Source organism: Salvelinus sp. IW2-2015, linkage group LG31, assembly GCF_002910315.2.
Source record: "Salvelinus sp. IW2-2015 linkage group LG31, ASM291031v2, whole genome shotgun sequence".
In the NCBI taxonomy this organism is placed as follows: Eukaryota; Metazoa; Chordata; class Actinopteri; order Salmoniformes; family Salmonidae; genus Salvelinus; species Salvelinus sp. IW2-2015.
The window spans coordinates 28,722,156-28,749,307 of record NC_036870.1 but is presented as its reverse complement, the minus strand read 5'-3'; the positions used below and the strand labels follow the sequence as shown (position 1 = coordinate 28,749,307).

General features: G+C 42.0%; 2 protein-coding genes across 3 annotated transcripts; one reads left to right on the top strand and one right to left on the bottom strand.

Moving 5' to 3' along the window:
- Positions 1-536: 536 nt before the first annotated feature.
- LOC111956178 (diacylglycerol O-acyltransferase 1) lies at positions 537-22,158 on the bottom strand. The gene is made up of 17 exons (XM_023976628.2): positions 21,768-22,158; positions 21,233-21,320; positions 9,477-9,517; positions 9,154-9,239; positions 8,833-8,885; positions 8,228-8,333; positions 7,917-8,045; positions 4,631-4,705; positions 4,347-4,450; positions 3,864-3,902; positions 3,675-3,716; positions 3,534-3,578; positions 2,142-2,254; positions 1,836-1,901; positions 1,539-1,626; positions 1,359-1,421; positions 537-1,220 (listed from the first exon to the last, which is right to left on the bottom strand). The coding sequence occupies exons 1-17, from the start codon at positions 22,001-22,003 to the stop codon at positions 1,074-1,076; spliced, it is 1,521 nt and encodes a 506-aa protein (XP_023832396.1). The 5' UTR covers positions 22,004-22,158; the 3' UTR covers positions 537-1,073.
- Positions 22,159-22,572: 414 nt separating this feature from the next.
- Positions 22,573-26,007, top strand: LOC111956053 (TBC1 domain family member 20). Of its 2 annotated transcripts, none has more exons than XM_023976469.2 (5): positions 22,573-22,817; positions 23,495-23,680; positions 24,070-24,150; positions 24,871-25,057; positions 25,683-26,007. In XM_023976469.2, the coding sequence occupies exons 1-5, from the start codon at positions 22,742-22,744 to the stop codon at positions 25,708-25,710; spliced, it is 558 nt and encodes a 185-aa protein (XP_023832237.1). In that variant the 5' UTR covers positions 22,573-22,741; the 3' UTR covers positions 25,711-26,007. The 2 variants fall into 2 exon arrangements, with proteins under 2 accessions (XP_023832237.1, XP_023832236.1); XM_023976468.2 differs by lacking the exon at positions 25,683-26,007 and adding an exon at positions 25,543-25,674.
- Positions 26,008-27,152: the final 1,145 nt, after the last annotated feature.

Sequence of the window (27,152 nt, the reverse complement as noted above, 5' to 3'; positions counted from 1 at the left end):
GCAGAGTTAACTCCAGGTAAATGTTGCAATTTCAGCCATTCCTGAACCTGCGACCAAAAACAAGCTACATATAGACAGTACCAAAACAAATGATGATTGTCTCTTCGCAGCAAAATATGCACAGCTGGGATGGTTGTATCCCCTATATAACATTCTATTGGTTGCAAGAATTTTGTATAATCATTTTAATTGAAAAACAAAGTTGAGTATCAGTTCATAAACCATGTGCCATGGAATCAGTACATTAAAAATCTCTTCCTAGCTATTTTGCAATATGGCACAGCTGTAAATTTTTCTTGGTCCTTAAAATGAAACTGGTATACTTTGTTTACCACCATTTTCTTTAACCAATTTGTCTTTAATGCAGCGCCGACAGACAAGTTCCTTACTTTCTCCCCCTTCTACTTGCCTCTTCCATTTGTGGTAAGGCTGCAATTAGTTGGTTGTAATGGAGTAGAACAGACATTTCCATATTTTTCTTAGCTGCATGTGCAACTCCACCAGTTCCATTTATATAATTTACAAAGATTATAGCATAAAGAAAAGTGTCTATTTATTAGCAAACAGCATGCATTGTAGTGCAAACACATTACAGTTTCACAAGTGTAATAACAGATTTGGCTTGACTTATGCACAATACATGTGACTGGTTATTACTGCAGCCACATGAGTTCACACAACTTCAAATAAAAATACTCTGATCATTTAATCAAAAGGCAAAAAAGACGTGTCAAACGCATGAGAAAAAGCAGCATACCGATAGTAAGGTTTATCTATAGGAATGTCTGCATTGATCTTCATAGTTGTAGACTAAGTAAGAAACAGAGAAAAGGCCTACAAATGTTCTCTAGTTTTGTCAGGGCAGTGTTTCACAGCAATGATAGGACGGGATCCAAGTCTCTCTGATGTATAAGTGCATTAGAGAAATGGTTTCTGGAGGCCAAACTATTTACTTAGTGTAACATTCTTACTATTCAGTCAAGATTCATTTAGATTTCCCTTTCAAAGTAAACATTTGACATTCAATTTGTCCTTTAGTATAATGTATTGCTCCTCTGCTTGCGACCAACTGTTCATGATTGTGACATGTAATGTATTACGTAGTAGTCGTGGACATACATCAGCACGGCGACGGGCTGGCCAATAATGAGCGAGATCCAGACTGCGGCGTTGCCATGGTTACCTCTCAGGAAGCGGCCGACAAACCAGGCGAGTGGAATCTGAAAAGGTCAGTTTTAGGGGGAAACCGTCCTTTACTGAACTCTAAAGCCAGATACTTTAAAAACCTGTGTGTGTAACCATTAACAGAGGACCATGTCACCCAAATCCACTGTTTGATAATGAAAAGGTTGTCTGACCTGAGACATCATGCCCATAAACGCCCACAGTCTGAACATTTTCAGAGGAACGCTCACCAAGTACTGAAAGAGAGGGAGGAGGATTATTGCACAGTGCAGCCTTTAACACTGACATGTAAAATCAGGTAAGTCAAGTGTGAACCCATGAGTCAGTGTTCGATGGCAGCCACCCACACGAACCTCGTGAAAGAAGGCGGAGACCAGGAAGACGGCCGTCTGGGCGACCCACTTATTCGTTCCCCTCCTCATGATGGGCTTGTAAAAGTGGCTGTGGAGAACGGATGATGAAAATAAATGATTTATTAGTTTGGAACTGTAGACAGTAACCAAGAGTGTACTTTACAGTAGATCTTAAAACCATCCGTTATAATGTCACAGAAGGTTACGGCACTTAGTGAACACACACACAGCCATAAAGTCAGTGCTGTAGGTGGTGGTATTGTTCCAATCAATGTTATTTCTTCCACTCCTACTCACCGGAGGCACCACTTGTGCACAGGAATGTTCCAGTTAGACCAGAAGTAAGTGACCGTCTCAGAGTTCCTACAAAACAACATGTGACTGGCTCAGAGAGACAGTTGCAACTGTATTTGACATGGAGGGAAAGGATGTGCAGGGCAGCCTCGCTCTTGAAGTAAAAAAAAATAAATGTTTTGACTAAGCTATTTTAGCATGACATCTATCACTACATGTAACCCAAACAGATGGTACAATTCACATGGTATCACTGCACGAATAACTAAAAACAAATACATGGCTAACTGGAAATCAACATCCACTTACCACCAGTCCCGGTAAAACTCCCTGTCTCCAAACTGCATCAGCTCAGCTACGAAGTTCATGGAAGAGTGGAAAAACCAATAGAAAAAGATGAGCCAGATTAAATGATTGGGAACCTGTTGGGGTAGAGGGGAGAGGAGAGGAAGCCTTGTGCCATTAGACAGTCTGGACATTAAGGATTATGTACATACTGTACCAGTCAAAAGTTTGGACACCTACTCATTCAAGGGTTTTTCTTTATTTTTACTATATTGTAGAATAATAGTGAAGAAATCAAAGCTATGAAATAACACATGGAATCATGTAGTAACCAAATATTTTATTTGAGATTCTTCAGAGTAGCCACCCTTTTCCTTTGACAGCTTTGCACACTCTTGGCATTTAACACTTTTTTGGTTACTACATGATTCCATATGTGTTATTTCATAGTTTTGATGTCTTCACTTTTATGTAGAAAATAGTAAAAATAAAAACCCTTGAATGAGTAGGTGTGTCCACACTTTTGACTGGTACTGTATGTATGTGTTAAATATATTTATATGTTTGATGAAATAAGACACAAACTATGAAATAACACATTTGTGTATCTTACTTCATCAAATAGTGTCCTTAAAGCATCAGTCAAACTCAGTACATATATACTGAACAAAAATATAAAACACAACATGCAAAATTTTCAAAGACTTTACTGAGTTTATATTAAGAAATTCGTCAATTGAAATAAATGAATTAGGCTCTAATCTATGTATTTCACATGACTGGGCAGGGGTGCAGCCATGAGTGGGCCTTGGAGGACATAGGTCCACCCACTTGGCAGCCAGGCCCAGCCAATCAGAATGAGTTTTCCCCCACAAAAGGGCTTTATTACAGACAGAAATAATCCTCAGAAATTCTCTGGTGGACATTCCTCCAGTCAGCATGCCAATTGCACACTCCCTCAAATCTTGAGACATCTGTGGCATTGTGTGACAAAACTGCACATGTTAAAGTTACCTTTTATTGTTCCCAGCACAAGGTGCACCTGTGATCATGCTGTTTAATCAGCTTCTTGATATGCCACACCTGTCAGGTGGATGGAATATCTTGGCAAAGGAGAAATGCTCACTAACAAGGGTGTTAACAAATTTGTGCACAAAATTTGAGAGAAATACGCTTTTGGTGCGTGTAGAACATTTCTGGGATTTTTTTTTATTTCAGCTCATGAAACATGGGACCAACACTACATTTTGCGTTTATATTTTTGTTCAGTGTAGTTGATTTTATTAAAACAGTCTATTTATGGGAGAGAAAAAAAAGAAAAAAAATCGACTTTGTCAATTTCAGATCTTTTGGGGGGGCAGGGACAGCCCTAACGGAGACATGGGTTTAGGTTATGTGGTCTGTATTTGTACTCACAGCCAGTTTCAACATGCGCTCCATCATTCTGGAAAAGTCCATATCCTGCCATAAAGGGTACATGAAAGTCACCCCTAAGCACAAAGGAATGGAGCAGTTGAATAGACAGAAGTCCAACAGACAACAGATGTTAATATTTACCTGGAATGGTTTCATGGAATTCTGAATCGTCGGCACTATCCACTGAAAAAAAATAACATCTAGATTAGTGCATGGTTAACATAAAAGTGACCCTTTAAATCAAAATAATTTTAATCTGGTTTGATGAGTGAAAATACACCAAATAGCAACAAAGGTAATGTCAGTATGGATAACACATAATGAACGTACCTGTTGTACCAATCCAATCAGTAACTGTATGAAGAAAAGCTGGAAAAGATTTTAGATGACACCACATCTTTAAAATGTATTAAAAAGGGGCAATCAGCAGTTGCTACATACATTTTTTGAATTTATGATATGTACCCATTAATTCTTGACGAATGTAACTTAATAAATGACTCATGAGATTAGTTTGTTTTAGTCCAATGTTTGTAAACAAAGTGAATGCAAACAAACACTGCATAGCCTCAAAACATGGTCAAAAAATAACATGGATGGTCCGTTCTTGCATCCATAGCTCCATCTATGAATTTGAGAGTGATTACATATCTCCAGTCCCATCCCTCAGCTTTTTACTGAAACAGTTGTGGAGAAAAATGCTTTAACTGCGAATTGGACCTTTAAAATATGTTTTCATGATCGCAGTGTGTATTATTTAGGGTGCATGTAAATAGCACAGCTCTGTTTTCCTGATATGATCTTTGACCTCACCATCTCAAAGAGTCTCCTCAACAGGAAGCTCTTGCGTATCCGTGGTGACCGGGGGAAGTTCAGCTCATAGCAGAGTGTTGGGGCAAACACAAAGTAATAGATATCTGTGGAGGGAGGACAGTGAAACACACAAATTCATTCATCTTACACATTGTCTTTTCAAATAAGAATTTTGTACATGAAAATAGTTTATTTGGATTTATGGATAATAAAAATAAAAAAAATAAACTGTACATTGCAACTAGATACTAGTCATTATGTTCTGCATCTCTTTCTGTTCTAACCTCTGTGTGTGAGATTCCCAGGGTAGGACACATGAGCATGTACAGCTGATCCATTTGACTGGGCCACAGATGGACCTATGAGGGCATAGAAAGTGTGGATGAAAAAAAATGATTATTTCTGACAGCAGTACTTCTATTCAACCAATAGATGGCGATGGCAGAACAGTAACTTTTCAGAAAGTGTGACATTGCTGCATACATGAGGGTGCATCTAATCATCTGTGTGTGTTCGTATTTATTCAGGGGGCAAAATATACATATTTAAACAAACGTTGAAAGCTTTTCGCAGTAAACAACAGCCCAGCCAAAGAAACAGGTCACAGAAGTTACTCATACAGCAATGAGTCATACAGCTAATTAAATACCCGTCTATTTCTCCTCACATCACACGCATTTTGGAGAGGTCAGCGTAATTATCCTGGGATAGCCAATCAGATCTCAGCCAGCATCCGTGTTATCGAGAGGGCGCAAATTGAGAGAAGACCCAGAGCTGTGTGAGTGTGAGAGTGAGTATGTCAACATTCTAATTTGGCGATGCTATTCAGTTGACATAATTACACGAGCAGCACTGGAGTAAAGATCACAAATACCAATAATGTCAACCAGGTAGAGTGTTATCCTCTGGAGGGTGTACTGTAGAAAGATGGCAGCCGTAGAATTCGAAGCACCTCTAACATTTTTGGCTATTTGTGCTTTTACTTAAATGAATTTGTCCCTAATTACGCACACACGCAAACAGACACACACACGCAGCAAGTAAGGTAGGTAGTATGAAGGTAAACCTGTATGCTGAGTTCATCTCAGCCTATATTGCCTTCACGTTTTGGCCGTGACGGAGATATGGATTTCCCCAGAGAACACTGCTACTCCAGCTGCTCTCTCGTCATCTGACTATGTGTTCCCTCATAGTCCGAGAGCATCTGGTCGTCGCGGTGGTGGCACAGGGCTATTCATTTCTCTTAAATAGCGATTTTCTACCCCACCCCCCCCTCCCCTCCTCTCAACTGTCTCTCTCATTTGAATTCCATGCAGTCACGGTCACTTCTCTCAAGCTTAACATTATTGTCATCTATCGCCCACCAGGTGCCCACAATGACATTGACACCTTGATCAGCTAATTTCCCAACGATGGCTCACCACTAATCGTACTGGGCAACTTTAACCTACCGACATCTTTCCACTCCTTTCCTCTTTTGACCTCACCCTTTCCCCAATCACAAGGCAGGCAATATGCTTGACCTCATCTTAATGTCTCGCTATCAACCCTACCTACTCAGCCCCTACCCAGATGGTCATGTGTCGCTGCAATCTTCACTCTCTCTCTTCCACTACTTTCTCCTCTTCTATCCTCTCTCCCTTCTGCTAAATCCTCGTCCTTCCTGTTTCCTGACTCTTCCACCCTACTCTCCTCCCTTTCCGCATCCTATGACTCACTGTCCCCTTTCCTCCCGGCCGGCTCGACCTTCCCGCTCCATTGCCGAGTCCTTCACTGCGTGCTAACAGAACAGGGCTGCGGACAGCTGATAGGAAATGGAGGAAAACTACCAGAGTACCTATCATCCTTCCACCACACACCTTCTCTCTACCTTCTCTTCCTCAGTATCCGCTGCTAAAGCCACTATCATTCTAAATTGAAATATTCTGTCTCCAACCCTGGGAAACTCTTCTCCATCCTCCTGAATCCTCCACCTCCCTCCGCGGACGAAATCCGCTACTCATTCACTAAGCCTACTGAGCCCACTGACCCCACTCACAGAACTACCACACTTGACCCCATTCCCCTCCTCCCATTGCGCACTTCCCTTATCAAGTCATCCTTGACCACTGGCTGCGTCCCCTCTGACTTCAATATGGCCAGAGTCCCTTCCCTTCTCAAGGAACCAACACTTGACCCCTTTCACGTCAAAAACTACAGAGCGGTATCCCTAATTTATTTTCTTTCAAAAACACATGAGCGTCTCTGACCAACTCTCTCATTATCTCCCTTAGAGTGATCTTCTTGACCCTAACCAGTCAGGCTTCAAGGCGGTTCACTCAACGGAGACCGTTCTCTTCTGTATCACAGAGCCTCTCCACTCTGCCAAAGCTGACTCTCTCTCCTCTGTTCTCATCCTCCTAGATCTATCCGCTGCCTTCCACACCTTGAACCATCAGATCCTCCTTTCCACCCTCTCAGGGTTGGGCATCATGTTCTGCACACTCCTGGATTGCATCCTACCTGGCAGGTCGCTCTACCAGTAGCGTGGAGGGGATCTGTGTCTGCACCACGTGCTCTCACTACTGGTGTCCCCCAAGTGTTCTCCTCTTTACACCAAGTCACTCGGCCATATCCTCACATGGTCTCTCCTATCATTGCTATACAGATGACACTTAACTACACTTAACTACCACCACTTCAAGCTCAACAAAACGGAGCTGCTCTTCCTCCCGGGAAGACCTGCCCGCTCTAAGACCTCTCCATCATGGTTGACAACTCCACAGCGTCCCCCTCCCAGAGTGCAAAGAACCTTGGTGTGACCCTGGACAACACCCGGTCGTTCTCTGCAAACATCAAAGCAGTGACTAGCTCCTGCAGGTCCATGCTCTACAACATCCATAGAGTACAACCTTTCCTCACACAGGAAGTGGCGCAGGTCCTAATCCAGGCCCTTGTCATCTCCCGCCTAGACTACTACAACTCACTGGTGGTTGGGCTCCCCGCTTGTGCAATCAAACCCCTGCAACTTGTCTAGAATGCCACAGCCTGCCTGGTGTTCAACCTTCCTACTTCCCCCCCCATGTCACCATTCTCCTCCGCACACTCCCTTGGCTTCCAGTCAAAGATTGCATTACCTTCAAGACCCTGGTGCTTGCCTACGGAGCAGCTAGAGGACCTGCCCCTCCTTACTTTCAGGCTATGCTTAAACCCTCAACCCGAGCACTCCGTTCTGCCACCTCTGGTCTTTTGGCCCAGTCAAAGCTCTTCTCTGTACTGGCACCCCAATGGTGGAGTCCCTGACCATCTTCCAAAAACGTCCGAAACCCTACCTCTTTGAAGAGTATCTTAAATAACTCCCACGGTGCCCCCGACGCACCCCACCCCAAAAAAGGTCACTTGTCTTTTCCTACTAACACTGACTTTGCTGATCGATACTTTGTTGAGGGAAAATGTACATGATATGATGTGTTGTCTCACCAAGCTATCTTAAGATGAATGCACTAATTGTAAGTTGCTCTGGATAAGAGCGTCTGCTAAATGACTAAAATGTAAAATTAGACAGTGGTACTACTGGTCATTAGTACTCACATGAATGGGAGCGGGTCAGGGTGCGGGCTTTGGTATGTCTAATCTCTCTGCACCACATGTTAACATCTTTATAGGAGTACAGCTTCATGAAGAGGATGGTGTACACACCCAGGGCAAAGACTCCACCAGCTGGACAAGAAAAAAATGATTGATATTATCAAGCTTTACAAAACTATTTGTGTGTCTCTTTTAAATACATCTGCTCTGAGAAAAGCCTTTAGTCTTTTTGATCAATAAATATTTGTAGCCTAGACACATTATATCTATGTATATGACCATGCAGTGTAAGCATCACGATCAGGCCATCTCACCTGGGGTCATGGAGGTCAGCGTGAGCACAGTGGCTGATGGGAAACAGAGGAGGGTAGTCAGATTGACCAAGTAAAGGAATGTTCCAGTCGTCTCTGAGATGGTGCCCTGCAGAGCAACAGGAATTAAAACCATTGTTAAGACAGTGGCCTGAGCACAGGATTACAATTAAAAATGTTTGGGATCTCTGTGTGACTGGGGTGGTCTAAAACGGCTGCCTCCAGAATACATGTACCAGTAAGAGTGTGGGTACCAGTGAGGCTGTGGGTTCGAATCCAGCCCACTCTTTCTAGTACATCCTTTCCCCTCTCCTCCCACCTTTCCTGTCAGTCTTTCACTGACCTATTTCATAAATATTATGGGGGTGAAATACAATAGAATCCTTATCTAAAAAAAAACAAGTGACCTTCCAAAGACACAAAGAACAGCCCTTGTTGTCAACTCGCTAGAGGAGCCACATTGGTTTTGATTAGAGGAAAATGCTGCCCCCCTCCATTTCCAGCTAACAGAGGTCTGAAATGTTTGTGTTCACGAGCAACAGAGAGATTAGTAAGATTTCACAGTGCATCGTTCACATTAGTCCCAGACATTATGGCACGACACTCACCATGGATAGCCTCCGCTCCGTGTACAAAGCTGCCATTACGAACACGTTGGAGACTGCAAGAGAGAGAAAATAAAAACACAGACTCTGGTACTCAACAAAAGACAGCCGTATAATATTGCTACAATGTTGTTCCAAAATGAGTACATTTTCCCACACTTGGTGGAAAAACACTTGATGGTATTTTAAACAGGTATAGACTCAGGTTGCTAAGCAACAAAAGCCAGACAATGAGATATTCAAATAAATAGATTTTGGAAGATGTACAACCACCACAATAATACAGTTAGCATGCCAAAGAGGAAACGAATTTAAGCTATATACCAATGACAAGGCATGGTGCAGGCCAGCTATATGGGTCTTTTAAGAACAGTGAAACAACTTGGATGGGGTCCACCAATATCCCATATCTATCAGAGAGAGGAGGGAAAGAGACAAAAAAAAAAAAAATCACATGGATGGATATTTTTGTTCACAATGAGTTAGTTATGAGAAGCTTACTACAGAAGCTGTGGTCAAAATTAACGGATCTGCAGTCGTGATGGGAGATACAGTTAGGATCTCAGTGATCAACAAATGATGATATAGAAGTTTAACGTCGCCTAGACTAATAGGTATTTGGGGTGCCTATAGCTGCACATACTTACTTTAGAAGATTCTCCAGGAAAAGGCGTGCATTGCTCAAGACCTGCAATAGAAGACATTTTGTAATCAGTGTGTGGCAGGTAGCCTAGCGCTTAAGAGCGTTGGGCCAGTAATCAAAATGTGCCCTTGAGCAAGGCACTTAACCCTAATTGCTCCTGTAAGTCTGTCTGGATAAAAGTGTTTGTTAAATGATTAAAATATAAAATGTGCTTTAGGGCTGACACCATTTAGTCGACTGGTCGATTGTTCAGTTAACAGGCTGTTGGTAGACCAAGATTTTTTTTCGTCGATCAATGGCAAATATATATATTTGGCACCTGTCGAAGTGGACTAATCCATTGCGGTCTGCTGGGATGACACACCAGTCGTATATTTACCATAATTTCTAATCTACAATGTTTGTTTGGTTATGGAAAATGATTTGAATGCATTCAATATATTATTACACTCTTACCATTGTCATTGAGGAGTGGACATGTTTGCAGAACACATAACCTAGGCTACACTTGAGAAAAAGTTTACTTAAATTCCATTTGCGAGTTGTCAATTTATGAATTGTCTTTTTTTGTTTGGAGCGCTCCTGTCAATCTTGAGAAGGGACACAAACACACTTGATTACGTATAGACTAGGCCTACCTCAAATCAAATCACATGTTATTGGTCACATACACTTATTTAGCAGATGTATTCGAAATGCTTGTGTTCCTAGCTCCAACAGCGCAGTAGTATCTAACAATTCACAACAATACACAAATCTAAAAGTAAAAGAGGGAAATTAAGAAATATATAAATATTAGGACGAGCAATGTCGGAGTGGCATTGACTAAATACATATAAGATGAGTAAAGCGGTATGTAAACATTATTAAAGACCAGTGATTCCATGTCTATGTACATAGGGCAGCAGCCTCTAAGGTGCAGGGTTACGTAACCGGGTGGAAGCCGCCTAGTGATGGCTATTTAACAGTCCGATGGCCTTGAGATAGAAGCTGTTTTTCAGTCTCTTGGTCCCCAGCTTTGATGCACCTGTACTGACCTCGCCTTCTGGATGATAGTGGGGTGAACAGGCCGTGGCTTGGGTGGTTGCTCTCCTTGATGATCTTTTTTGGCCTTCCTGTGACATAGGGTGCTGTAGGTGTCCTGGAGGGCAGGTAGTTTGCCTCCGGTAATGCAGACTGTGCAGTTGCCATACCAGGCGGTGATACAGCCCGACAGGATGCTCTCAATTGTGCATCTGTAAAAGTTTGAGGGTTTTAGGGGCCAAGCCAAATTTCTTCAGCCTCCTTCACCACACGGTCTGTGTTGGTGGACCATTTCAGATTGTCAATGATGTGTACGCAGGCGAACTTGAAACTTTCCACCTTCTCCACTGCGGTCCCGTCGATGTGGATAGGGGCGTGCTCCCTCTGCTGTTTCCTGAAGTCCACGATCAGCTCCTTCGTTTTGTTGACGTTGAGGGACAGGTTATTTTCCTGGCACCACACCTCCTCCCTGTAGGCTGTCTCATTGTTGGTAATCAGGCCTCCTACTGTTGTGTCGTCTGCAAACTTGATGATTGAGTTGGAGGTGTGCATGGCCACGCAGTCTTGGGTGAACAGGGAGTACAGGAGAGGGCTCAGAACGCACCCTTGTGGAGCCCCAGTGTTGAGGATCAGCGGAGTGGAGATGTTGTTTCCTATCTTCGCCACCTGGGGGGCGGCCCGTCAGGAAGTCCAGGACCCAGTTGCATGGGGCGGGGTTCAGACCCAGGGCCTCAAGCTTAATGATGAGCTTGGAGGGTACTATGGTGTTGAAGGCTGAGCTATAGTCAATTAACAGTATTCTGATGTAGGTATTCCTCGTCCAGATGGGATAGGACAGTGCAGTGCGATGGCGAATACACCGTAAGTGGATATATTGGAGCGGTAAGCAAATTAAAATGTCTCGGGTGACATGATCCTAAACTAGCCTCTCAAAGCACTTCATGATGACAGAAGTGAGTGCTACGGTGCGATAGTCATTTAGTTCAGTTACCTTTGCTTTCTTGGGAACAGGAACAATGGTGGACATATTGAAGCAAGTGGGGACAGCAGACTGGGAAAGTGAGAGATTGAATGTCCGTACACACTCCAGCCAGCTGGTCTGCGCATGCTCTGAGGACGCGGCTAGGGATGCCGTCTGAGCAGACATCCTTGCGATGGTTAACACGGTTAAATGTCTTACTCATGTCGGCCACGGAGAACGTATTTAGCTTGTCTGGGAGCATGACGTGTCCGCGACGTGGCTGGTTTTCCCTTTGTAATCTGTGATTGTCTGCAGACCCTGCCGCATACCTGGCCTGTGCGCAAATGTAGGCCTATAAAATGTGTCCATTTGGGGATCTGATACTATTTCTGATTGTCTTAACTCACCATCACCGTGGAGCTTCTCAAAGTCATTTTTTCTTTGCCTCAAACAATAAGTAAACAAAGTCTGTAAAATGTGCAAATGAAAATCATAACTGGCACACAGATCACTAGAAATGGTACGATAACTTGGCATGCCAAATGAAAAAGGTTGCCAACCGCTGGTGTAGCATATTACCCGGGAACTTCAGGAGCTTAAAAAAAAGGTAGAATCTGCAAAAGGCCAGCAGCAGGTGGAGGAGGGTCAGGATTTGGTCTTCTGGTTAGGCTCCTCTTTAGTAATTTGTCTTTTAAAAAATAAATAATAATAATAATATTATTATTATTTATTTTTTAATCGCTGTGCTTCAAGCATCAGACAAGCACAGTAGCCTACATATAGTTGATTTTATTCAAACATAGAATGTGTCTATATGGAAAAATACATGTTTAAACATTTTGACCAATTGATTGTTTGAAAGAAGAGACTACTCTTGGTCGACCAATATTTTTTGTTGGAGACAGCGCTAATGTGCTTTATCAATTGGAAATCATATGGGAGTGTCCACATCAAAGGTACACTGTGATAGCCTAGGCTTAGGCTATGCCATTCTTATTAAAGGGATTCTCCAGTACTTTTGTATACTTTTTAGCCAGTAGTTATGAAAGTAGCACTCATGAGCCAAAAGTGGTCCCTAAAAATGGCATACTACATCACATTATGTGCAGATATGTGCACCACGTCATTGCTCTCGCTCTGTGACTCATATGGCGTGGGGCTAAAGCTCATTGGTTAAACTCAAATTGCTAGGGTGCTGGCCCACGTGGGGGGGAAATGTAGAATGCAACTGGTTTTCTGGAAGCTGTGCTGCACCATTTTCCCCTACTAGGGATTTCATGGTTAATTGAGGTAAGACAGTAATTCTGCATGTATGAACTACACATTGACACATCCAGCCCAAAACAGGTTTAAACAAATACTTAGTAGTCACCAAAGTTCCGGAGCATGTCTAACTTCTCTATTGTATTGACAAAATTCAGACAAACAAAAATCGTATGAAGGAAAAGACATTGATCAGTAGTCATTTCTGTTCCAGGGTGTTAGTTTAGTAGTTAGAGGAACGCACACCAGTCTGGACCAGAGATAGAATCCTATCTTAATTTTGACAGGTCAAAGTCTACTGGCCCATGTTGATATGAGCCATACTTAATAAATCTCCATTCTATGAAGGCTGATAACAACAATCTAGTCAGGCAAAAGATAACCCCGGGGACCAACCCACACGAGGTCTTCACAGGTCTAATACGTTTGACCCATTCCCAAATGGACCCATCGCTTTCCCACCCGACCCAATATGCATAACTTATTAATATTTAAAGGAGACCCGTTCCGAATGGACTCGAGGATAGTAAGACCCGTTCCGAATGGACTCGAGGATAGTAAGACCCGTTCCGAAAAGGCCAGTGAAAAAAAAAAAAACAGACCCCAAGAGACCCGTTCAGAGAGTAGAAAAAACATATATATAAAATCTCTGCCCAGCCTGGCCAAAAGGGTGTTTAGCATCCCCAGTGGCTCTGCAAGAACGGAGAGGATATTCTCTGCTGCTGGCCTGCTCTCCAGGCACCGTCGCATGAGCCTGAAGCCACAGACAAAAATGAATTTAAAGGCTATAAAATGATTTAATACAAAGAAATGTTGTTTAAATGCTGAGGGTCTAATGTCCCTGACTGCCTACCATCCTAGTGTGTCACACTCACAATGTGTTTCTTTGTAGGCTATAGCCTTGAAATAATATAGCCTTCTTAGACTGTCTGGCTCCTGACCTATTTAGAGTGTTTCTATGCTGTTTAATATGACATGTAGCCTATTTAAAATGGTGAGCTTCTTACATTCATCTTTGTTCATTCAAATCATATGGTTTGGTTTCAATACTTCAAAACGAAATGGTTGGTCCAGGTAGCCACAAAAATAGATGGGTGTTGGTTAAATTGTGGAGTGGCAGCGAAATTGTGGAGTGGAGCGAATTTGGAGTGGCAGTTTTTTCTTCCTGTGAGTGCATACCGCTCCATGAGCGATGAACGGGATTTGCGACCACTCAACTCCGCTCACATACTCTGGAAGCAAGTCCCCGCAGCAATGCTCCATATTAATGCTCATGATTTTGGAATGAGATGTTCGACGAGCAGGTGCCCACATACATTTAGTGTAGCTAAGCATCAATTATGCATGTAGCCTTTAGCTACCTAACCTAACATACACTACCAAATGTATGTGGACACCTGCTTGTCAAACATGTCATGGGTTGGTCCCCCCTTTGCTACTATAACAGCCTCCACTCCTCTGGCAAGGCTTTCCACTAAAATGTTGGGACATTGCTGTGGGGACTTGCTTTCATTCAGCCACAAGAGCATTAGTGAGGTCGGGCACTGATGGATTTGGCCTGGCTCGCAGTCAGCGTTCCAATTAATCCCACAGTTATCCGATGGGGTTGAGATCAGGGCTCTGTGCAGACCGGTCAAGTTCTTCCACACCGATCTCAACGAACCATTTCTGTATGGACCTCGCTTTGTGCATGGGGGCATTGTCATGCTGAAACAGAAAAAAAGGGCCTTCCCCCAAAATGTTGCCACAAAGTCAGAAGAACAGAATCATGGAGTGTGTCATTGTATGCTGTAGCGTTAAGATTTCGCCTCACTGGGGCCAAGCCCGAAACATGAAAAACAGCCACAGATCACTCTTCATCCACCAAACTTTACAGTTGGCAATATGCATTGGGGCAGGTAGTGTTCTCCTCGCATCCGACAAACACAGATTCGTCCATCGGATTGCCAGATGGTGAAGCGTGATTCATCACTTCAGAGAACGCGTTTCCACTGCGCCAATGTCCAATGGTGGTGAGCCTTACACCACTCCAGCCAACGCTTGGCATTGCGCATGCTGATCTTAGGCTTGTGTGCGGCTGCTCGGCCATGGAAACCCATTTCATGAAGCTCCCGACGAACAGTTCTTGTGCTGATGTTGCTTCCAGATGCAGGTTGGAACTCGGTAGTGAGTGTTGCAACCGAGGACAGACAACTTTTACGCGCTACACACTTCAGCACTCTGCGGTCCCGTTCCGTGCGCTTGTGTGGCCTACCACTTCACGGCTGAGCCGTTGTTGCTCCTAGACGTTTCCACTTCACAATAACAGCACTTCCAAATTGACCAGGGCAGCTTTAACAGGACAGAAATGTGATGAACTGACTTGTTGGAAAGGTGGCATCCTATGATGGTGCCACATTGAAAGTTAGAGCACTTCAGTAAGGTCAATCTCCTGCCAATGTTTATCTACGGAGATTGCATAGCTGTGTGCTCAATTTAGTTTTTATACATCTGTCAGCAGTGGGTGTGGCTGAAATAGCCAAATCCACAAATTTGAAGAGGTGTCCACATATTTTTGTATATATAGTGTACATGACCTGTTAAATATGGAAACTGCAATATTGATGGTTTATTGACACAGCCTACATACAGTGGATAGATGGAGGCTAGGCCAGGAGCCCTTTAATAGAAAGAGAAACCTGGTTAGGCCTACATTAAGCAGCACATGCAGAGGAACAAGCCCTTTCTAACTAGCTGGGCTTCATTGTGACAGAATAATATCCTTGATGAGCCCATTTTCTTACGTCAGATGGCATCACTACTACACAGCGCTTGTCAGGCGGAATCTGACGTAAGACGATGTGGTAAGCCATCTGTAAAGGATTGTTGCAAAAAGGACCGTGGACGTCATGCCCATAGAAACACATTCAAATTAATTCTATTTCTATGGACATTCCTCGCTGTTAGATCTGTTTTCTAGCACACATATCCCCTCTTGCCAGCAATTTTCCACTTGAATTTCATAATTATTCATTACCGGGTACAAAGAATATAGGGATGATTTCTTGGGAATGGCATAGCGATCATGTTTCAAAGACAGATTAATACCGGCTTTGGAAATTAGACTTCTCGCTCAGATGCTTTGAAGACGACGGGAAGCTTTTCCAGCGGTCTCTCTTCAAACAGAAATAAATGGGTGTTTATTTTTAGCTAGAAGACATGGGATTCTGTCCGTATTCATTTCAGTAATTATCATTTAAGAAATCCTCCCCTCTGTCCGTGCAAGTTAGAAATTCGATGTTCTGCCGGAAAAACGATAAAATACCCTTGAACTTCCAGTCACACTTTTGAAGGAGAACAGGAAAATGGTTATCCTCAAAAGGAAGAAATAAATGCTCACCTCAGACTGTGTCCTCACTTGACCTTCCCCTTGGGGACAGAATTAACTGTAACACATCATCTGACAAATCAAACGCTTGAAGGGAGTCATGAGTGCTCTGGCCTCCCCAGCAAAGTCAACTGACAGCTAATGCCCATTGCCCACTCCATTACTGTAACAATGCCAGCAGCATAGCATACCAGGCAGACCGTGTTTGCACTGTGTAAATAGGTTGCACCTTGCTTATCTAAACAGTGCAAACTTGACTGATCAAAAACATCAGAAACCGCATTAAACCTAACTAAAATGGACCTCTGGTTTGTCTAATGGACCTATGTCAGAAAACTTGCTTGGCTGTGTTGTTTGACCTCTGTCCGCCAGTAGGCTACATGAAGCAGGTGGAGTAGTACAAGGAGTCAAAATATGTGAAGTGACACATTGTAGAGAGATTAGAGTAAGAACTCCTGTCAGGCTCCTCTCAACGTGTTAGTGTTAAATACCCACCACAGAGTCTATCTGCCAGTGTCAAGAGAGGTGACTGTCTTTTCTGTTACAATGTAAAGTTTTAGTTAGTTGATATAAGGACAAGAAAGTGATCTAGAAGTGAGTGAGTGGGTGAGAGAGTTGAATGAGGCAAGCTGTATAACACATGGCCAAGAAGCATCGGCTCTCGTCCGAAGTCCCCAAGTCTCTTCATAGCTCATATAACACTTCTCTCTCATAATAAAATATGAGGTGGCAAGGGACGAGTTCCTTATTCTCTTATCAAACTGATCATCATTTTAATGTTTGCCGTGCACAGGCGTAGCGTGGATAAAATAATGTTTACCATTGCTATTGAGAGACAGCACTGAAAATACATTACCACACCATTGAGCTACAATGGTTAGCTACTGTATGCATGATTCTCAATGTGTAGACGACAGCACAAGAGAAGCTGAGATCGTCTGCCTATCTCAGCTAGGTATCAAAACAACTGCAGCTATTGGCAGGAAAGAAGAAATGTAGGCCTACTGAGAGACAGATAATCAACCATCCATCCTCAAAGCTCTTCAGAGTTGAGTCTGCACAGAGCCAATGAATACCCTGATTGACAGAAGAGTATTCAACACAGTACTCAAATAATTCCAGTCTGAGTTCCAGAGTCTAAAAAAGACAATATGGGTCCATGCAGATTGATTTTAATAGCTCCAATATAGCCGCTCAGTTGCCAGCAGCATCACTGTATTATCTCTGTGGCTCTAACCTCAGGGCACCTCTCCTACAGCAACTGGCTTCCAGCTGAAATAGATCAAAGACCAGACTAACGGAGTGATGGTGGTTCACAGAGCAACCAGAGGCTTCTGCACAGCCTGCTTTATGAAAATGTAGCAGTGGCCTACTTCTGAATGTCTGTCTTCAAAACACCTTTTAGATCAGGTGATTATTCTGTGAAAGCGGTTTAAGCATAAATAGGTCTAGACGATTTCAGTGGCAAAACAGGGGCACAATCCCAGGCCTAGATTTGGTAGTTTATTTGGTTCCCATTGGCTGTTGGGAAAGCAGGTGCTACTCTTCCTGAGGTCCACACAGAACATGTCATAATAATGAACATTAATAGACAAAAGCAAGTCAAGGACAGAACCCCATACATTTAAAAACAATCCCACACAGTCTACATATCAGTACATACACAAAAAATATCTATGTCAAATAGAGGAGAGGCGTTGTGCTGTGAGGTGTTGTTTTTATCTGTTTTTTAAAACCAGGTTTGCTGTTCATCTGCAAAATCTGAGCTGGAAGTGAGTTCCATGCAATCATGGCTCTATATAATACTGCACGTTTTCTTGAATTTGTCCTGGATTTTTTAGTACTGGATTTGGGAACTGTGAAAAGACCGCTGGTGTGTGTCAGCGCTGTATGTAAGTTGACTATGTAAACAATTTTGAATTTAACACATTAATGTTGCTTATAAAAATAAGTGATGCAGTCAGTCTCTCCTCTACTTTTAGCAAGGAAAGTCTGGCATGCATAGTATTGATATTATCCCTCCAATTACAGTGAAGAGGATCGAAGTGCATCTCTTTATCACAGACAGATCCCTCCCCATCTTTACAACCATTGAATCAATAGGTTTTGACCATGACAGTTTACAATCCAAGTTAACACCAAGTAATTTAGTCTCGTCAATTTGTACAACTGCCACACCATTCATTACCAGATTCAGCTGAGGTCTAGAACTTAGGGAATGATTTGTACCATATGCAATGCTTAGTTTTAGAGATGTTCAGGACAAGTTTATTACTGGCCACCCATTCTAAAACTGACTGCAACTCTTTGTTTAGGGCTGCAGTGGTTGCTGACACGTATAGGGTTGAATCCTAAGCATACGTAGACACCAGGGTTTCCGTTACGGAAAATGTTGCGCCGGACATTTGACCGGCAACCTTTTAGTTTACCAGACCCATATGCATTGGGTGTGTAACCGGATTAGGGCGTCCACCCACGGTGCTCAGAATGATTAACCTGATTAGGGCGTCCACCCACGGTGCTCAGAATGATTAACCTGATTAGGGCGTCCACCTACGGTGCTCAGAATGACAGAAATCACATTTAGAATATGGTCATTCATATTAACAGAACATGCAAGTCGAGGATGCAATGATGTTAGAATAACTGTCCACATTTACTTTTCCTCAGCCAACAAGCTGAGTAACGAACAGTAAAATCACTAGCCTATGTAAATCTACTATAGTAGAAAGGTTTAGGCTACCTATTCTATTGGTCAGCTTGTGGAGGAAGAAATAGCCTGTTCCAAACACTCTGGGACAGTTGTGGGACTATAGATTCCAAGTTCATACAACTAGTAGTCCTAGGCTACATTAAAAACAACTTAAAAAGCAATGAGTCTGATGTAACAGATCAGAACGTTTAACTTTATAATGTTGATTAACTATTATCTCTTCACATTATAAGTGCAGCAATGTACACAAAGCAGGAGGATACATGTGAATGTTAGTTCCATAATGCAATTAGCAGGAAAACACTCTTTTCAAAAGGGCACTGAACATGTGAGCAGTTTTATGTGTCAGAGTTGAAAATATTGTTTAGAAATTTAGAAAGAGGGGAGATCTATTAGGCTATTTTGAAGCAAGGTATGACATGCCTCATCATATGTATTAAAACATTCAGGTTTCAAACAATTACGTATGTTTTCAAAACACATACTGCCTCCAGCTCTTTGCAAAGTGGTGTGATACGCTGATGAAGCCTGCCTTCTGTTGCCACGTTCAAAACAACTGGGAACTCTCTGACTTAAGTACGTTCCAAACTACTGCGGGGAAAGAACACGAGCTCCGACTGGGGATAAACACATTTTTAACGGTCATCCAACTCGCAATTCCAACTCAGGAACTCTGGCCTCTTTCTAGGGCCCCGACTTTCCGACCAGAAGATCACTGACTTCATGATTTAACCTCGTATTTTTCAGAGTTCCCAGTTGTCTTGAAAGCACCACCAGATGCTGCAGCAGCAGCAGCTCTCGTGCTATCTGACAGTTTTTCCACTTAAAGGTTCTGTATCTGTACACGTGATAAATAATATACATAACAAATGTACTGTACACACATGCCAATTTAATTCCACTAAATTATGCAAATTAACCTACAGACCGATAAGCATGACCAGTCAAATGCATTTCCATCAATGAAAAGGTTAAAAAGCAATGGGATTTTTTCTTCTCCCGGACAATTGGCCGGTGGCAATTTTATTTATCAGCTTTTCTTAATAAATATATATTTTTTAAATGGACAAAAGCCAGCTATTACCTGCTAACGGAAACCCTAGTAGACACACTGGCTTTGCTTAATGCCAGTTGCAGGTCATTAGTAAATATAGAAAAAAAGAGTAGAGGGCCAAGAGAGCTGCCCTGCGGTACACCACACATTTACATGTTTTAAAGAAAACCCTGTGTTCTATTAGAAATATTGCCATATCGTGGATTCAGAGCTGAGGTTGAAAAGCCATAAGAAGTTTTTTATTTTTTTTATTTTAAACTAGTTGTGGTCAATTATATCAAAGGCTATAATGAAATCTAACAGTACAGCTTCCACAATCTTGTTATTATCAAATTACTTCAACCAATCATCAGTCATTTTTGTCAGCGCAGTACATGTTGAGTGCCCTTCTCTATAAGCAGGCTGAAAGTCTGTTTTTAATTTGTTTACAGAGAAATAGCATTGCATCTGGTCAAAAACAATTTTTCCCAGAAGTTTGCTGTAAGCTGATTGGTCAGCTGTTAGAGCCAGTAAAGTGGACTTTACCATTCTTGGGTAGTGGAATGACTTTGGCTTCCCTCCAGGTCTGAGGACATTGTTAATAATAAATCAAATAAAAAATTATAGATGAGGCAATATATTATTTCGCTACTATTCTCAGTAGCTTTTCATCTAAGTTGTCTATACCAAGTGGTTTCTCATTATTGATGAACAACTTTTCCACTAACTTTATAAAATTCAAAATTATAATGCTTTTCTTTCATTAGGTATTTTTTACATTAATATGTTGTTGGCATTTTATGTCTAGTTTGCCAAAGAAAGTAATTGGCAACACTAGAAGGTTTTGTTATGAATAAGCCATCTGATTCAATGAAAGATGGAGTTGAATTTGTCTTTCTGCCCATCATTTAATTTCAAGTATTCCAACACTTTTTTCCCCCATCATACTTTGTCAATTATTTTGGCTTCATAAGACAATTTCTTATTTTTGTTCAGTTTAGTCACAATTTCTCAATTTACAGTAAGTTTGCCAATCAGCTGTGAACTCCTTTTGCATCGTCCCACCAAACCATACAGCTTTTCAATTCCTCATCAATCTACAGGGCCTTAACAGTTCTAGCAGTCAGTTTCTTAATAGGCGCATGCTTATCAATAATTGGAAGAAAAAAGGTGCATCAAGTGCAGCATGCTCCTTATTAAATCACATCAGAACCCCCCCGGAAAAAAATAAATATATATATTTTTTAATTATGATACTTTTTTGAGTGTGTACCGTTGAAATAGAATGATTCATAATTATATTTATATGGTGTGTACATGTCCATATTTCCTTAATCATAGAAGTGGATGACAATTTAAATGTACAATTTCCTATGTACAGAAGGTAGGCTAGCACTTACCAGCATGACCACACACCAGTTGAGGATGCCTCTATAGTTACTGTATCCACTGGCTGAGCTGAGCAGGGACTCCTGGAGGACATGGCAGCTGGGGAGCCAGTAATAAGGAGTTGATGATTAGTTGAATCAACACACTTTGTTGTGCGTCATACAGCCAGGACCAAGATTGAGGATCACTGAATGGTGTACAGCCATAGCTCACTGGTGTAGCACATTTAAATTCACTGCAGAATAGCTAGATTATCTGCAAATGTAGCCTATAGACATGTGGCCTAGATTTCTCTCAAACACGTAGCGAAGCAAAGAGAACATACATGGCGTAAGTGAACCTGGCTGATTAGTCTTTGGCCTCATATTATGAGGAACCTATTGTTAATACCAAAGGCCTTCAATACATAACATAAATAACAACATAACAAAAGACCAGTGACAGGCAGCTAGAACTGAAGACATCAGGGATTGAAGACGTGTCTGTGAGCTCAAAAAGCCGTGTGTTATGCTTTACCGTGGGTTATGCTTCTGTGTCCTGCTTTACCTGAGTCTTTCGCAGATTTTGCTCCTCTCCTGTGGTGTCCTGACCGGCTCGTGCACCTGTTTTTCCTTCTTCACCTTCCCGTTGCTGTGGCTCGGATGGCTTGGCGTTTTTTCCCATGCGCTGCTCTGCTTGCTGCCATTGGCATGTTTCGAATTGCCCCCCGCTGGCGTGGGGCCGATGGTTGATCTTCTTGTCCTGCCTGTCATCATGGGGACTCTGTCGTTTCTGTCGCCCATTTCCTAAATTTGATACATTCAACCTTATCTTGCTGGAATTGCACTAGACGTTTCTCCCTCAAGTCTCGGCTGGAAAGTCCAGCCCGTGTTGTCAGCAAGCTGTAGAGGAGCGGGCTGTAGTCCCTGTTGTAAACGTCAACATTCGGTTGATTGAGGAGGAGCGATAGTTTGTATGAGATTCTATGGGGCTCGCTCCTGTCGTCCTGAAGTGAACCGACAAGGACTTCGGGAGTTGAAGTTATTTTTGTGCTGCCAAGTGGCGCACCGTTTTAATACTTTTCGATTAAGTCATTATAAAAAAGCCCTATAAAATATGTGAAATATTATTAATAAACATGCGTTTTTACTCAAAGTCCACTCACAGCCACGAATTTGCTTACCAGACGATGAAATCGGTGAGAACATAAAACTACAAATGCCTTGAGCCCGCCTTAATATATTTACAATTGACAGTGAATGAGCCAATAAGATGCGTAGATTTTTAGAACGAGATCCTTTTTCACCAATCAGATAACATAAAAATATAAATCCCTCCTCAAAATAAAAGCTTCGGTTGATTTCCTGGGAGAAGTGCCGATGGACAGGAACAGCTGTTTGACAAATGACAGCTCATGCTCTGAATTCGTTTTAATTGTTGTTTTCTGTCGTTAGATAAACTATTTTAAAGGTGGATTTATTTCTGCAAGTGCCGATAGCACAACATATGTACTGTTTATGCTCTATTAATTTGAACAGGATATGAAAAAGGGAAGGAAACACCAGCAAGGTACAGGAGCCCGGGTGAATGGGAATGGAAATGCACAGCAACATGGAGGTAAACTTAATCAATCAGTACTAAATCATTACCAAATTGCAGATAATCTACCCATATAGTACATGGTGAGAATAGTTGTACAGTAGATACTTGAATAGATTCATAGCTTCTCATGTAACTAGCTCTGTATGAGTCCACTCTCGTCTGGCCAGCTGCCAGACATGCTACGTGGAACAACAAAGCACCGTGACCATCGATTGACCCAGAGCAGAGCCTGGATGGGATTGACCCATATGAACCATAATTCTTAATGGCAATACAAATGCACATTCTAGAATTCATAATCACTCATTCTTTATCAAAACATGTCGACCTGCATAAGTGAAAGTAGTTACTGTCAGTAAAGTTGCCCATGCAGTTGAAACAAAGCAAGATTGCAATCGATTGGTGGTTTACTATTGCTAACTATATGCACTACATTTCATATTAGTAACATAGTATTAAGTGTGAAAAGCAAGCACTTTTAACTTCCATATTGAAATTAAATAGCATTATGTCGAAGGAGTTGATTAACAAAAAGTGATTTCAACATACCAGCATAGACGAGAGCTGTTGCTTGCAGTGGTACTCAAGAAATACTGGGGTTATCATCCAAGCAAACCGTGACCACAGTCAAGACCGTATTGCTATCAGAATGACATGTATGATCTCAATTCATATTTTCTGTTGTCAAACAGAGCACGAGTCGTGGAAAAAGCTGAAGCTGGTGGTGATCCACCAGGCCCTGAACTGTGACCCTGTGGACATTGAGACCCTGCGGAGTGCGGCCGTCAGCGAGGGAGGCCTTCTAACAGACGAGATCAGGAGGAAAGTCTGGCCCAAGCTGCTCAGCGTCAATGTGTACAACTTGCCTGCTAAACCAAGTGAGTGAGATGTTTGCATGTGAGGAATATGGATGCCCATTATTGCAGTTGGCCATTGCCCTGAGACATGGCTGTAGAAACTATCCCTATGACGCCTTAGTAGTCTACAGCCATGTGAGCCAAGTTGTACATTGCATTGTGTCAGCATGCATCTAGCTGTCTATAGTCCGTTGATGTATGTTAAATGAATGTAGCCCACTATTAACTTCAGGTGGCTTCTATCAACGTTGACTCATCCTTAGTCCTCAAAACTGTGCAACAAAGGAACGTAAATAGCCCACAGTCAACATTCAAGGCCTTTGGCAGTAGCATTGATGAATATTGTATGTTCAACTGAAACCAAGGGTTGGGAGGGGAGTGGACACCAAGCAGTTGTGTTTTGATTCCAGCCAAGGATATCCGAGAGAACCACAAGGACTTCAACCAGGTGCTCCTTGATGTCAGGAGGTCCATGAAACGTTTCCCAAGAGGTAAGTCACTCACTGTGCCTGACATAGAATACAATAGAATGTAATACATTAGAGTAGAGGTAACTTACTCGCTGCCATTGAATGAAATAGAATGGAAGTTACTCACTCACTGTATGTGCATTTGATCTGATCAGGGGTCAGCTGATACTTCATGGTCTCCTCCCTTTGTCAGTTAACTCAGGGCCTTACTGGGGGGGGCATCTCAATACTGTTATTCAGTGGCTTCCATAAGCATTTCCTTATTTCCTTTTCTTCATTTCTTCATTTTCTTCAATGACCACTGATTGAAGGAGACTTGATTAATAAAACTAAAACCAATATGATGGAAACAGACTTAAATCCAGTCCTTGTGTCTACCAGAGATGGGCTGCTTGTATCAGTGTCTAGTGTTCTTGAAGTTAATTAAAAGATGAAAGCAAACTGTTGACAGGTATGGAGACACTGAGGTTGAGACAAGTATCTGAAGTTCTAGTGATTGCAGTTTGCTGCCTAGACGTTGGTTGTTAATATATGGATTGAATCAGAGTGATAGAGTTTGCTGCTACCTATTTTTTTCTGAAGTATTGAGATACAGCCATGTTTTCTTCCCCTCTCCCCAGCAGTATTGAGACACAGCCACGTTTTCTTCTTCTCCCCAGTCGGTATTGAGATACAGCCACGTTTTCTTCTTCTCCCCAGTCGGTATTGAGATACAGCCATGTTTTCTTTCCCTCTCCCCAGGCATGCGTGTGGACGAGAGGCAGGTACTACAGGAACAGCTGATCGACATCATCCTGGTTGTCCTACAGAAGAACCCTGCGTTACACTACTACCAGGGTTACCATGACATCGTGGTCACCTTCCTACTGGTGGTTGGAGAGCGCATGGCCATTGCCATGGTGGAGACCCTTTCCAATCACCACCTCAGGTAGATATGAGGATTATTGCTGTTGTTACTGATCTAGGATCAGATCAGGTCCTTCCCTGCCCATGTACAGTATAATGTTATTCATTATTATAGGTAAATCTGATCCTATATTATGACACTTACTATGAGACACTTTATGAATAAATAACGGCCCAGGCCTGAGTTGAAATAGTATTTGAAATCTTTCAACAACTGTGAGATTTTGCTTGAGCCTGACTGTAGTGCCAGATGGGTGGGCGTGGCAATTTTCAGACTATTCCATTGGTTTCATTGCGCCAGGCAAGCTCAATCAAACACAGATTTTTACTGTTAGTCTGTTGTTTTACGACGCATGCAACATTATTTAATTTTTATTTGTCAAGTATTTGAAAGATTTCAAATAATATTGCGACCCTGTTCTCGTATTATACCCCTTGTTTTAACATTTTAACACAACAAAGATGGCTTCCCTTCTCTGTGTCCATCATGGCCACATGCTCCTGCAGGGATTTCATGGATCCTACCATGGACAGCACCAAGCACATACTGAACTACCTAATGCCAATACTGGAGCAAGTTGATCCACAGCTACATGAATTTATGCTGAGGTAATTCTTAGTTTTTTTTGGTGTGGATTTGTTACAAGAGTTGAAGACCCAATCCAGCCTCCCTAGCACCTCATAGTATCATCTGATTTACTAAACAAAAGGCACATCTCAGTAGGTGGGTCAGGTCATGAGTTATTGCCTTGCTTTGTTGTTGTCTTAGGTATCGCTTTATGTAGTGTTGTCTCTCTCGTCGTGATGTGTGTTTTGTCCTGTGTTTATATTTAATTTATTTTTAATTTTAATTGTATTTTTAATCCCACCTCCCATCCCCACAGAAGGCCTTTTGCCTTTTGGTAGGCCGTCATTGTTAATAAGAATTTGTTCATAACTGACTTGCCTAGTTAAATAAAGGTTAAATAAATACAAATAAATAAATAAATATCCACACATCAGAGGTTGGGTGAAACCTATCTGGTGTATGTGACAGTAAAAAATATATATATACAGTGGGGAGAACAAGTATTTGATACACTGCCGATTTTGCAGGTTTTCCTACTTATAAAGCATGTAGAGGTCTGTAATTTTTATTATAGGTACACTTCAACTGTGAGAGACGGAATCTAAAACAAAAATCCAGAAAATCACATTGTATGATTTTTAAGTAATTAATTTGCAAAATCGGCAGTGTATTCAATACTTGTATTGAACACTGTATATACACTACCGGTCAAACGTTTTAGAACACCTGCTCATTCAAGGGTTTTTCTTTATTTTTACTATTTTCTACATTGTAATATAATAGTAAAGACATCAAAACTATGAAATAACACATATGGAATCATGTAGTAACCCAAAAAGTGTTAAACAAATCAAAATATATTTTATATTTGAGATTCTTCAAGTAGCCAGCCTTTGCCTGGATGACAGCCTTGCACACTCTTGGCGTTTTCTCAACCAGCTTCATGAGATAGTCACCTGGAATGCATTTCAATTAACAGGTGTGCCTTGTTAAAAGTTAATTTGTGGAATTTCACAATTACAGAAGATAGCCCTATTAGGTCAAATACCAAGTCCATATTATGGCAAGAACAGCTCAAATAAGCAAAGAGAAATGACAGTCCATCACAGCTTTAAGACATGAAGGTCAGTCAATACGCAACATTTCAAGAACTTTGAAAGTTTCTTTAAGTGTAGTCGCAAAAACCATCAAGCGCTATGATGAAACTGGCTCTAATGAGGACCACCACAGGAAAGGAAGACCCAGAGTTACCTCTGCTGCAGAGGATACTCAGAATGATTAACCTATTAGGCGTCCACCCACGGTGCTCACAGATGATTAAACGTATTAGGGCGTCCACCCACGGTGCTCAGAATATTAACCATCTAGGGTTACCTACGGGCCAGATACCCAACACCCACGGTGCTCAGAATGATTAACCCGATTAGGGCGTTCCACCCCGGTCAAATGATTAACCCATTAGGGCGTGCCACCCACGGTGCTCAGACAGATGATTAACCCCATTAGGCGCGTCACCCACAGGGACCTCAGACAGATTAACCTGTATTTA

What these genes read in the sequence shown, in the direction of transcription:
- LOC111956178 (XM_023976628.2), bottom strand. Translation starts at nt 22,003, where the DNA reads ATGGGCGACAGAAACGACAGAGTCCCCATGATGACAGGCAGGACAAGA. An exon ending in CCTGACCCGCTCCCATTCAT is followed by an intron (nt 4,706 to 7,916) that starts GTGAGTACTAAT and finishes ATGCCCTCATAG; the next exon opens with GTCCATCTGTGGCCCAGTCA. An exon ending in AGCGCATGTTGAAACTGGCT is followed by an intron (nt 2,255 to 3,533) that starts GTGAGTACAAAT and finishes CTACCCCAACAG; the next exon opens with GTTCCCAATCATTTAATCTG.
- LOC111956053 (XM_023976468.2), top strand. Translation starts at nt 22,742, where the DNA reads ATGAAAAAGGGAAGGAAACACCAGCAAGGTACAGGAGCCCGGGTGAAT. An exon ending in AAATGCACAGCAACATGGAG is followed by an intron (nt 22,818 to 23,494) that starts GTAAACTTAATC and finishes GTTGTCAAACAG; the next exon opens with AGCACGAGTCGTGGAAAAAG. An exon ending in CATGAAACGTTTCCCAAGAG is followed by an intron (nt 24,151 to 24,870) that starts GTAAGTCACTCA and finishes CCCTCTCCCCAG; the next exon opens with GCATGCGTGTGGACGAGAGG.